The sequence below is a fragment of the Miscanthus floridulus genome, chromosome 8 (assembly GCF_019320115.1).
Source record: "Miscanthus floridulus cultivar M001 chromosome 8, ASM1932011v1, whole genome shotgun sequence".
Taxonomy (NCBI): domain Eukaryota; kingdom Viridiplantae; phylum Streptophyta; class Magnoliopsida; order Poales; family Poaceae; genus Miscanthus; species Miscanthus floridulus.
The window spans coordinates 166,846,133-166,859,286 of NC_089587.1; the positions used below are offsets into that span (position 1 = coordinate 166,846,133).

Genomic DNA, 13,154 nt, shown 5'->3' on the forward strand with positions numbered 1-13,154 from the left:
TCAGTGGTGATCAGACACGTCCGGTCGCAACTCGAGGGGTTTTGGACCTCTCTGGAGTCGACCGGACTCTGGGTGGCAGTGTCCGGTCATTGCCACCTGAGCATCCGGTCAGTAGATGTCATGCGGTTTTTAGACTCTATCTCATTTCCTTTTCTAATCCGTCGGTGGCCACCATATAACCTAACCGCATCACACCGTGACCTAACCTCGCATCTCGCAACCATGTCGACATCACCGCCATGCCTCCACCAATCGTTCACGCTGTGCTCCCATGCCCTAGCCACCGCCTGCTGCGCTGCACTGTGCCTCCTCGTGCCACGCCACCACCACATCATGCCACCGTGCCCCACGATGTCATACCCACACCGAAGCAGCGCCAGTGCACCAGCCATCGCAGCTCGCCTGCACCGTGCCCTAGTGCCACCGAGCTCACGCTCTCTAATTGTGCCACCTCCCCACACCATTGTGCCCACCATGGCAAAGCTACCTGACCACGCCCGAGCCACCATCGTGATCCACCACCGCGCCAGCATCTCCATGCCCTGTCCAGTGCCGCATTGCATCGTCGGAACCCTAGATGTCAAGTTGTTGATCCAGTGGTTCCTCAATTCATTCCTCTTCTCATCGGTTTGCCAGTTCGTCAAGTAGCAAGCCCTTGATTCTAATTTTGTATCTATTGCTTGCTTCTTAGGGTTTCGTATCTCTAGATGTATATTGAAATTATTCATATATCCAATCTATTCTAACATGCAGTGAGTCGGTGTTTCTAAGGTCACTTTGATAGTTGTCAGTCAACTCAGGGCCAAGCTCATCAGTATGGATCGAGGCCATGCCTTGGAAGTGTTAGTGATAGTTATTTCTAGTCCAAGGCAGTAGATCATTCTAGATGGCATGTGTCAAGAACGCCGAAGGTGGTCTAGGTGATGAGGATCTGTGGCCTTTGCCTCGCTTGCCTACTGATGTGAAAGGCAAGGCGATGAAGAAGCTTGCGACAAAGAAGAGGAAGTATGCCGATGCTGACACAGAGAGAGCAGCAGCAGTTGCAGCCACTACAGAGCATGCAGAGATAGGAGGTGCTCGGAGTGGTGTTGTCATTGTAGATCAGCTTTCACTAGCACAGAGGGTAGCCATTGAGTAGGTTGAGCATCATCATGGTAGTCTAGCTAGGACTATCATGCTTGAGGGACGACGTGTTGCTATAGAGGAGACTTAGCCTTAGGGGCAGCCACAACAATCAGAGGGTGCTGAGCAAACTCAGGAGGGAGAGCAGATAGAGGAGACAGAGCCGACATCTCATCCACAGCTTTGCCACTCTAGTTGCTCCCATACTCAGGTGACACCAAGGCTAGAGACACAGAGGAGGGGTTCTTGTCCGCCTCCTAGACCATAGGGTCTACCTCTAGTGACTCATCTAGATTTAAGGGCCACCACGGTCAAGCAGGTGTAGCAGCTTAGATTTGTGCAGTTCAAGGAGTGGTTCCCGCCTAGGAGGGATGAGCGTGCTTTTGAGGGGTTCTATACACCACTGTAGGAGGATTTATATAATGCATATCTTAACAGTGGGGTTGCATTCAGGTCTCAGAGGGTTTGCTCCATTGAGTCCATTGTAGCAGCAGCAGGAGAGCAGATTTGCCCTTACCTATCTTACTTGCTAGGGCTGATAGACTTACTTGGATGGATAGGCAGATATGTTCCATCATGGGTGCGTGAGTTCTATGCTACACTTTGGATTGACCCACAGCATAGATTTATACATTTTGCATTCAGAGGTAGAGACTACAGGCTGATGAGCTTCAGGGTTAGAGAGATACTTAGGCTTTAGGAGCAACCCATCTGGCTACATGAGGTTTGCTATGGTCAGACAACTCCTCCCAGACGCCCTCACGGTGGTCTTGTGCCTCCTATAGATTTGGTCCGCCATTGCTTCATAGAGCCATTCGGTGAGGGGTCGAGCAGGACACCCAGTGACCACACTCCTACAACTAGACTGCTTGATGCTATCATGAGGAGGACCCTGCTTTGGAGGATGGGATATCATGAGGGCTTGACTCACATTCAGTTATGGCTACTGAACTCTCTGATGCAGTAGACTATGTTTGCTATTTGGGATCTCATACTATCAGAGATGGAGGATACCCTTGTAGAGGGGTTTAGGGGTCATCGTTAGCTGCCTTATGCACATTGGATTACCTTTCTAATTCACAAGGCATTTACAGTGAGGCCTCCTGAGATGTTGGCAGAGTATTTTGGTGCTACTACCGAGTTCCCTGCATATAACATGACCCAGATGCTCTGTCACAGCAGGCCAAGTGCACCTAGCCAGCTGTGCCATCGCCTAGAGGTGCTAGAGACTACAGCCAACAAGGATGAGACTATCAGGGGCATTGTAGCTATAGAGGAGGAGCAGTTAGATGCTTAGCAAGAGGGTATGGTAGAGAGTGACCCTAGCGATAGTTCAGATCATGACTACTAGGATATCCCTCAGATGCCTCCTCGATGACATGACCATGAGGCTGGTAGCTCTAGCTCAGCCCCATAGGCACCGTAGATAGACCCCGCTCTCCTTGCTATACTTGAGCGGATGAGGCAAGATCAGGCTCGTCAGGCCTAGGAGACCGCAGCTACATTTGCATAGTTTTAGGTCAGACAGGATGAGTTCTAGCGACAATAGCAGGCTATACAGCAGCAATAGTAGGCCATGTAGTAGCAGCAACTCCTAATGCAGCAGTAGTTACTTAGATTTATGCAGCATGTAGTTACTGCTATTGGGGCTTCACTGCCACAACCTTCACCCTAGATCGGCCAGCCTACCACCACTTCTATGACTCCAGCTTTATAGCCTAGTGGGCTTTAGAGTCAGGGATAGCCAGTGACACAGTTTCCTTCACCTACAGAGCAGGTGTCCTAGTGGTTTGCCTCGCCAGTGCCAGCCCTATAGTTCACACCTCTTCATATGGGCTTCACACTGGCTCAGAGTTTGTCGTTGTAGGGTAGCCTACTTTGCCAGATACCCTAGTCTCCAGGAGCCTTGGTGCGTCATTTAGTGAGTTACAGGGCAGCCTACTTTGCTAGATCTACATGTCTCTGGTCCTTCCATAGTTGCTCCTATCACTAGGACTATAGAGACGCTCCCTTCTTCAGTTGCATCATTAGAGCCACCTGCTTTAGTGATACCTATAGAGTCCTAGGCCGCACCAGTCCTAGATCTGACCCAGACCACTTTAGCGTCGCTTCCAGTGATAGAGGGTCAGACTGCTCAGAGCTTAGGATCAGATGATGATGCTACCTAGTTCTAGATCGCTCATCGCACCTCAGCGCTCGACTCGTCCACTGCAGCCCCACTGACTGATCCTTAGGTTTTGGTGTTTGACGCCAAAGGGGGAGAGGGATTGAGTATGATAGACTTAGGGGGAGCGACATATCTAGGGGGAGCTTATTTATTATATTTGGCTTTTTATGTGTGATACACTATTATGCATTCATGTTTACTTTCGTGCATCGAACTATATTTATGTGATAGTGATATCTACATGATGTGATATTTATGTGATATGTGACGTGTGTGCTCTCTACTTTGAATCTTTATATATGTCATGTCACTTGGTTATGCTCATTTGCTTTGCTTCCGCATTTTTACTCCGATGCAAATGAGCTTTGTTACTTATACTCATGCTTATTTCATATCTATTTAGTACATCATGTTGGCTTGGGACATATAAGCTTGCCTAACTCTTTTGTTCTTATTGTCAAAAGCTTAAATGAACCAAGCATGTTGAAAACCTCATCTCTTTTACATACTCAAGGATGTATTGTCATCAATCACCAAAAAGGGAGAGATTGAAAGCATCTAGGCCTCTAGTTGGGTTTCAGTGATTAATGACAATACGAGATTACTATGACTAACGTGTGTTTTACAGATGTAATTAATTAGGTCATGGTAATGATAGTTGATTGGGCAATCATGGTTGTCATGCCCCTACGATGGAAATCATTTTGATTTTCAAAGGATGGATGACAAGGTTAAGGATAGACTAGTTCTAAGTGTCGTTTGGTGTTGAGGAGACACTTAGAGTAGTTTAGGACTTTGTTTTTCCTTTGGCCATACTATTAAGGGGGGTATGGATGGGTAGCTTGACCTAGGTGAGTCTAGTGGGTTAGGTGTGGTGCACACTTGTCAAATCTAGCACTAGGTAGCTCCTAAATAGCCCTAAGATCAATTGGAGCAAACTTCATTCACATATGATTGCGAGTTGGAAGTGAATGGAGGGTCCAATGTTGACCGGACACTGGTTCTGGTGTGACCGGACGTTGGCGCAGAGTCCGGTTAGTTCATTTGATCAAGGTGAAATCGTCTGGATGCGACCGGGCGCTGAGTGATATGTGACCGGACGTTGGGTGCCAAAGTTCGGTCAGCTCAAGTAAGGTTCCAGAGATGGAGAATCCTGATCAAACATGTACGGTCAGTGCTGACCGGACGCAAGTCAGGTTCTGACTACTGATCGGACGTTGAGCAGCAAAGTGACCGGATGTTGGTTGCCAGAGTCTGGTCAACATCAGTAAGGTTCTAGAGAGCAGTTTTCATGACCGGACGCATCTGGTCAGTGCTGATCGAACGCTGGTTAGTGTCTGGTCACAACTTAACTGCTCGGTGGCGGGGAGAACTGACCGGAGCGTCTGGTCACCTTGATCGGAGCATCCAGTCACCCTGTAGTGGCACATAATGATTCATTTTGAATGAGGGGTTATAAATACTTCCTCTATTCACTCAAGGGATCACTTTTGCTCATTTCAACATCTTTGAAACACCCTTGAGAGTGCCAAGGAGAGCAAGGTCCTAGTGAGGCGATTGAGATTTGAGAATCCAAGAGAGAGGCCTCATTAGTGAAAGCAAGAGTAGCAAAGTGTGCATCCACCCTTCTCATTAGGCTTATCATTGTCAAGTGAGAGTTCGTGCTTGTTACTCTTAGTGATCGCTATCACCTAGATGGCTTGGTGGTGATTGGGAGTTTGGTGATCATCTGGCGGAGCTTGTGGATGACCCAACTCAAGTTGTGAGCAGTTGTGGGTGATTCACCGCAACGGAGTGCCAAAGAATCAACCCATAGAGAGCACTTGATCTTTCGCGGATCAAGGGGGAGCTACACTCTTGCGCCGGTGCTCCAACGAGGAAAAGTGGGGAGTGGTGACTCTTCGATACCTCGGCAAAACAATGTCACGTTCCTCCTTCTCTCTTTACTTTAAGCATTTACTTTGAGCAATTCAATTCTTGTCTTTACATTCATAGAATTGTCATGCTAGAGTAGGATTGGAACTTAGGGTGCAAAACTTTTTGTGCGGTAGAACATTAGAAACATTTTCTGGGCACAAGGGGTGAAGTGGGCTAAGTGTATGGTTTAATTATTGCAAAGAATTTTAGAATTAGCCCAATTGACCCCCCTCTTGGGCATCTTGATCCTTTCAGACTTGTTGAAGTATGGTCGGTTCTATGGACTTTCTGGTTCTAGACTATCATCATCATCATAGCTGCATTGATCTAGTCGAACCTCACTGTTGATGATAATAGATTAGATCTAGATGGTTCGTAGATCTGTATATATCAAATAGTCAATTGTTTGCGTGGCATATCCCTTTTCACCGGATTCATTGGCTCTACACCACGTATTGATCAAAATCTAATTTAGCCAGTGATGTATCTTTGACACATACATGTTAATAGCTCAAGGGAAAGGATCATTAAGACTGGGTGCCTTGCACTCGTTACTATAAAATCAATCATTATTCATTAACTTGATAGTCCTAAACAACCGATTTCGTCTCATATCAGTTGTTTTAGTCGATTTTCCCGTCTAGCTGCTCCCAAAGTGGCACACTTGGAACTGTTTGGGCAAAACCGACATGTTCTACCCTAAATTACTAATAAACTTTCTCTCCTTGTCAATTATAGGTCAAATTGACTAGCATGCCCTTGGGAATTCGCAGGGTCAACTGGTCCTACGTTGAAGCCAGACAAATCTCCATATCGTTCCAGCTTGCTGCGTGTCCACCTAGCGCGGCTACCACGTTTTCGCGCCGACATGCATTTTGGCACGCTTGGTGGGACCCCACAATCGTCATGGCAACTCACAACAACAGGGACATCCTTATGGTGCCTTATGAAGACCTACCTGATGAGGATAAAGATGTCATCAACAAAGCTATAGAAGAATTCCAGAATAAGTGTTTGTTGTCCTACACCAAGACATGTGACAATAAAGTTGTTCAGAAATATCCACTACCAAGAGTTTTGATGCATGGGTAGTCTGAAAGGACCTAGGATGCCACTTAGAGGGGGGTGAATAGGCATTTCTAAAAATTAACACCTTTAAATGCAGAAACGATTAGTAAAGGGAGTTTCCAAAATGGAAACTCCAAATAAGAGTAATACCACCCCTCACAAGTTAGCCACATAGTATGTAAAAGATACTAAATAAATCTAGCAGCCACAACCCTACAACACAACAATTAGTGTAGTGAATAGATAAAAATAGAGTAGGGGACAATATCGGACACGTCCGATAGAGGTACCAGACACGTCCGGTTCGATTGAACACTTCAGGCAATATCAGACATGTCCGGTAGTTATACCAGACATGTCCGGTATACATGAGTTCTGCAGTGTGACCCCTAACTTGCTCCTTTTGATTCCAAACTTCAATCCAACCTGTAGGCACCCACTAAAGATAGTGCCACACATAGGTAACCTACACAAGAGCTAGAGCAACACAAGTATCAAATGAAATGCGAATTGAGACACGATATTTGTTTTACCAAAGTTTAAACTCATTCGAGTCCTACTCTCCATTGAGAGGGCTATGGGTGACCCAGCGAAGGTCAGCACTAGAGGGTACCACGAAGGTCACTCTAGCCGGAGTCTTTTCCAACTCCTTTTCCTCCTTCCACTAGTTGATTCCGAGGTGGTGGAATCGACCGTTACAAATTTTTTGAGGGACACCACAATCTCTCGGGTGCTCTCTGGTGACGCCTAGCAATCTAGGACCGAAGAGTCCAAGAGTAACAAATGCAAATCATGAGATTGACAATATGCACAAGTGCTCAAGTGGTTGGATTGCTCTCTTTTTGAATTTCTCTCAACCCACAAATGGATTTTGTGATTTGGATCACACACTCACTAAGAGAGGGTTTGGGAGAGTTGGCAAAGCTAAAAACATGCTAGAGGATCAGTAGAATCAGCAGCCTCCAAAGGTGGAGGCTTGGGGGTATTTATAGCCCCTTTGAAAAACTAGTCGTTCACGTCCGGTATGACTTGCACTGTGCTAATGATAATAGAGTAAAATATCATTGTGAGGCGTTAGAACTCTCGACGAATGCCAAAATTCCCGACCATCAGAACTAACGACTCTTAGCTCATTTGAAAACTAGCCGTTGGGCTCTGGCCTGCTATACCGAACACGTCTGGTGTGACCAGACAGTCAACTCTCTAAGTCAGTTAAGCGTGAGATGTCGGAACTCCCGACGATTGCCAAAACTCCCAACCGTCGGAACCCCCGACTAATGTCGGAACTCCCGATGAACCAACCCGAGAACACTAAGAACTTTACTGTGGCTAGGTGAATATCGAACACATCCGGCATTACCAGACCAGCAAAAAAACAAGTTAGCTCTTTTGTCTCTTAAACACTCAAAACTCACATGGGTTGGCATGAGCACTTATGAATGATTATCTATCAACATGATGCATCCCTCTTAATAGTACAACATACCTATTAAACTCAAGATCAAAGGAAAAGCGAATTTATACCGCTTGAGTTGATCTCTTTTGAATTGATGCCGTGTCTTTCAATCTTCATCAAGTGAGGGTGCCAACATGTTGATATTGATCTTTTTACTTGAGCATAGCCATCTTGAGCACATGACTTGATTTCATTCATCAGATATGAATAATCCCAAATGTATCAAGTCACTTCCATCAAACACTCCAATAGTGATTTGATCCTCACATCAACATGACCATCATAGTTTGATTAGTACCTCAACTAAATGCAAGTACTTCCTTCTTCACCCTAGCTAGGTTCTTCGCCCACCAAGCCATCACTTGCCCTTCACTCTTGCTTAGTACCTCGAAGCCTTTCCTTGCTATCTTCACCATCTCAAGCCATCAAGTCACATCTTGTGTTGAATCATCCATTCATTTGTATTGTTATCTTTTTCATTTCAATTTAGCAAGCTTCAAATATAAGACCATTCCATATGCAATCCCTCATGTCTCATTAATTTATTCTTATAGAGCTTGCTTTCACATAGTACATGGAAATCCCACAATAAATAAGCCTTTGTATGAATTCCATTTGCATTGTTGTCTTGTGCTTGAACTAGATTATTTATACAACACATCATTTTGGCTTTCATTAAATACCTATGAGATAACCTATTATCTGTCCACACTTAGCAAATGGGTTGGACCTTTAATCATGTTGTCATTCAATCATGCAAAACCCACTAAAGGGCTAGATGCACTTTCAATCTCCCCCTTTTTGGTGATTGATGACAACTTGATTAAAGCTTACAAAAGGATATAAACATTTAAACTTTTGGGTTTAATAATTTATGAGAGGCTCCCCCTTAATATGTGCTTATTATTAGAATTCACAAAATGACCTCAAATGTCAATTGCACATACTAAAACCTATAGGAGACTCCCCCTAAATCATTGCATCCGTGGGGTGCAAGTGTGTGTGACAAAGTAAAACCGTGATGCATATGACAAGATATATCACACAAGAATAAATATAAAAGCATCACATCAAACATTTTCATTCTAGCATGCATGGTCCTTATGAAAATAAATACAACACATGTATGTCACACATAGCACTCATTACACATTTTCTCAAGTCCATGAGCCACTAATATAAATAAAGATCATGTCTCAAGAGATACATAGATAAAGCATAAGTATAAGTCTAGATACATCAATGAAGCTCAAAAACTACAACTGTAGTATATATCTCCAGGTACAAAGATAAGCAAATAAAATAAACATCCTGAAGCTTTAATCAGTCTCTCTCCCCCTTTGTCATCCATCACCACAAAGGTCCAACAATGACATACTAAGCACAAAGGGGCTATAAGCTATCTCTAAAAGTTGTGATCACTCATCACCATCTTCATCTCCATCTCTGCCATCATCTTCATCATTTGAGCATGGAGCACCAGGTGGGCGAGAACCACCCTCACCAGCTGGGTCATAGCCACCAGACCCGTAGTAGCTGAAACCACTTGTGAGGTCACTCCACCAGTCTGAAGCATACTCATCTGCAGCACTAGGATGTGGCTGAGAGTGAGTAGGCACACGAGTCTGTAGTGGTAAAGTGTTAGGGTGCTCTGGTGCCTACTACTGCTATTCCTGTCCCTAAAGAAACTTAGCAAACTCTCTGTTGTACCTAGCCTACTGCTCCTCCTCAGTCTCAGGCTCACTGGCTACCTCATCTGATAGTGGAGACCTAGGAGGATCAAGCTCAAGTCTAGCAGCAATCTACATCAGAGTCCAAGTGTCCTTCCTCCTAGCCTCCCTCTCCTTTTGCTGCCTGACCTGTATGTCCTTACACATCCCAAAGATAGAACTGAAGAATCTGTGGATGGGTGAGGGAGGGCTACCATGACATGAAGTAGAATGAGAAGAAGCATGTGGTAGCGGGGAAGCTCCTCCTGCTGCTGCACCACCTATAGGTGCATCTGCCTCTCCTCCTACTGCTGCTCCCCTAGACCTGTTGGAGGTACTCCAATCTTAGGCAGATCTGCAACTATCTTTAGGACCTTATGTACCTTGTCATACTCAAAGGTATGCCCTATGACCTGCTCAATCATGTGCATTAAGTACGGAGCAAATCCATAGCCCTTGAGGGGCCTCTCTCCAACACTCCTGATCTCACACCAGATGAAGTCAAATACACTGAAGGGTCATGCATCTGGTGCCATCCTATGGAGTAAGTTCCTAGAATAGTCTGCTATGTTGCCCTTGTCTCTACACTGGTAGTCAATGGTCTTCCTGAACATCCTATCTAGGTATCTATATGTAGGGTGAAGACCTAGAACCTTCCCCACTACTCCTCTCTCACCTCCTGGTGGGTACATTTAGGCTAGCTGCTTTGGAGGCAACACCTGCTCTATGTGGATCCTGTCTCTCTGAAGATCATCCTCTAAGGAGACAAGTAGAGCTGCAAAAGCATCATAATCCACACTATACCACTAGCCCTCAAGCATCTAGTGCATACACCTCTCATCCTCCTCAACATATAGAGTGGCATAGAATTGAGCTATCACTTCTATGTTCTAGTCATGCTGGAACTCCATGATCTCATACACCCCTGTACGCTCACAAGTAGCAATAGCATGATCGATGGAGGACTTATGCAATTCTATGACATACTACTAATCAATCCACTAAGATCTAGCAATCACTGGGTTTCTGGTGAGGATCACACTAGTGTAGAAGTCCATATGAAAGGCTGTTTGAAATCGATGATCAAACTGAATCCAAGACAAGCTCCTTAGATAAATTCTCCTCTCATCTTTGGCTCTTCTGGTCATGCCTTTCCCTCGATAGTCAACTCTAGAAACATAAGAGGGTACACTAGGTGGATGTGTCTTAAGTAAGCCATAGTGCATACCCTGACCTGGCTGGTGCTGAACTGGAGGTACTGCTTGCTCCTCCTCAATCTCTTGCTCATCATCTGAGCTGCCACCATCTGAACCTCTATCAGTGCTCTTCCACTTTCTGTTACTGGGCTCCACTCTATACTCCTCTATATCTATGTTAGAGGAAGAACTATTGTCTCCCTCTATGTACTATGGAGCACCCCTAGTAGCTCTGGAGAGTCTCCTGCTATTGCCCTACTCCTGCTGACTGAATCTAGGATGCAAGTCCTGCCTTGCCTTCTTGTATTTCTCTAATGCTAGATCATGCCTATGCTTGGATCTGGGCTCCTGTCTTCCACTCATGGTTGCTGCCCTATATCCAAATGAATTTGTAACAAATTTTAGATACATGCCCAAGAGATAGCTTATTTAGGTTGAAATATAGAAATAAGATTAATTATCCTATGCTTTGCAATCACCTCAACCAAACTAGGTCACAAGGTTTACAAAACATAATAGACAATTAAACTTAGTCCTAAGAATCAACAACTGAGAAGATCAAAATAAGAGAGGAAAAACTGCTCTGCTGCCTTGAGTGGGCAACAACCCTAACCAGGGCCCTTGGCTCAATCTTCAACCAATCCAATTCAAACTCTGGTCATTGCTTCTAGTCAGGTAATGTAGCATCTCTACCGAAGGGTTTTAAAAAACATGCCCTAACCACTTAGATTGGATGAGGTTCGGGATTAGGGTACCTTGAGAAAGAGGATGAAGATGAGATTCGAAATCCAAGTCCTGGAGCCTTCAATCTTGATGCAAACCTCCTCCGGTCCAATCTCCCTCTCTTCTTTTTCTTGGTGGAATCACTCGGTCACCAAAACAATGGAAGATGTGTGGTGGCGCTGGCTTGGATGAGAGAAAAGAGAGATAGAGGACTAGGGCCGAAGGGGTATGGGCCTTTTATTGACCCGCGCATACTGAACACGTCCGGTAGGCATACTAGACACGTCTGGTATTTGCAGGCTGGCTGTTTTTGTTCCAAAAATTCATTCTCTTGATTCCATTCCCCTTATCTGTTATTACTCTGTCCAAAAGGTATACAATCTTGATCCAAACTAAGAATCATCAATATTCTTATCCAATGCCATTAATTGATTTTCTCTTTTCCAAATATTTGGCAAATTTATGATTTTGCTTACTTAAGAGAGATATAGTAGAATGTAGACTTAAGAAACCCATGTCATGTGTGATTAGTCAATCAAACAATCAAGGAGAGCTATAATCATCTCATGACAAGGATAGGTCACAAAGACCAAGATTCAAATAGTTTTTCAAATTCACACCACCTACACATGCTAGTTATGGGTTTTGAAAAACATCTTTCCTATGTCACACAAATGCACATTCTAACATATAGAGGGCCTTAGATGCACTTTCAATGCATGTATGTAAATACATACCTTTGCCTTGAGCCCACAAGAATTCCACTAAGTAGATACGTAGCATGATAATCTTTATGTTGACCTTAATTGCCAAATAATAATGCTAGATATGAAAGCAATTTTCATCCAAAGGACTACAAGTAATGCTAGATAAATTTGTTAGTCCACAAAGGTGCAAAATAGAAACTAAGCTCTCCCTAAGTAAGTGCTTTAAGTAATTTGAATGACTTTCAACTAGCACTTTATTCTATTAAGAATTTGGGAGTCAATTTTCAATTTTGACGAACACAAAGTAATAATGCCATATTTTAGAATTGAGTTCAAGAGATGCTCACAATCCACTTAGATTTGATAAATCACAAGCTTCTAAGTAAATTAAGGATATATAAAAATATATGGATCAAAGACTCAGTTGCAATCCAATTAGTGTTTTGGTTCTTGCAATACCGGACATGTTCGGAATACGTAGAACAGAAATACTTTCTTTCTGTCCCTGGCCATGCCGAACATGTCTGATAGGAATATCGAACACGTCCGGTAGGTGTAGGACAGAGACAATTAATCCACTACCTATGATTCTTCATTTTAGCTCTAGCATTTCTTGTATACCTGCATCTCAACAAATGACTTGCTCTACTAGAGAGACATTAAAAGCATCATATTGTAAAATAAAATACTTTTCAATTGAATCTAATTAGCCACTTTCAATATTTCACAAATAAACCTATTTGTGAGCCATTGAACACAAAATATACAAAGTGGCTATCCTATAAGGTTTAGGTACTTGTTACAAATGGTGAGGATGAAGTAGATGATATATTCATTAAATTATCTTTGAGTCAACCATATAGGAGATTATGATAAGAATTGGTTGATAGATTGAATGAATATTTTCAATTTGCTTGCTCAACCACCCTGAGGCCTTCATCTCATCACCAAGTACCTACATCTTTATCCTAAGCACACTTTGGTACCCAACTCTTGTTGGGTCCTTCTGAGTTAGTCAATAAGTGCTTAGGTACCCAAATGGCTTTAGTACTAGTTTGTGGTGAACACATCACCTTGCTAGTGCTAACT

At 43.8% G+C, this 13,154-nt stretch overlaps 1 protein-coding gene across 1 annotated transcript in view; it reads right to left on the reverse strand.

Annotated features, from left to right (window-relative positions):
* Positions 1-9,148: 9,148 nt before the first annotated feature.
* Positions 9,149-13,154, reverse strand: part of LOC136470135 (uncharacterized) — a 54,004-nt gene continuing 49,998 nt past the window's right edge. The window contains exon 5 of the mRNA XM_066468084.1: positions 9,149-9,331. Within this exon, the coding sequence (XP_066324181.1) occupies positions 9,149-9,331 (183 nt within the window). The remainder of the gene's footprint in view (positions 9,332-13,154) is intronic.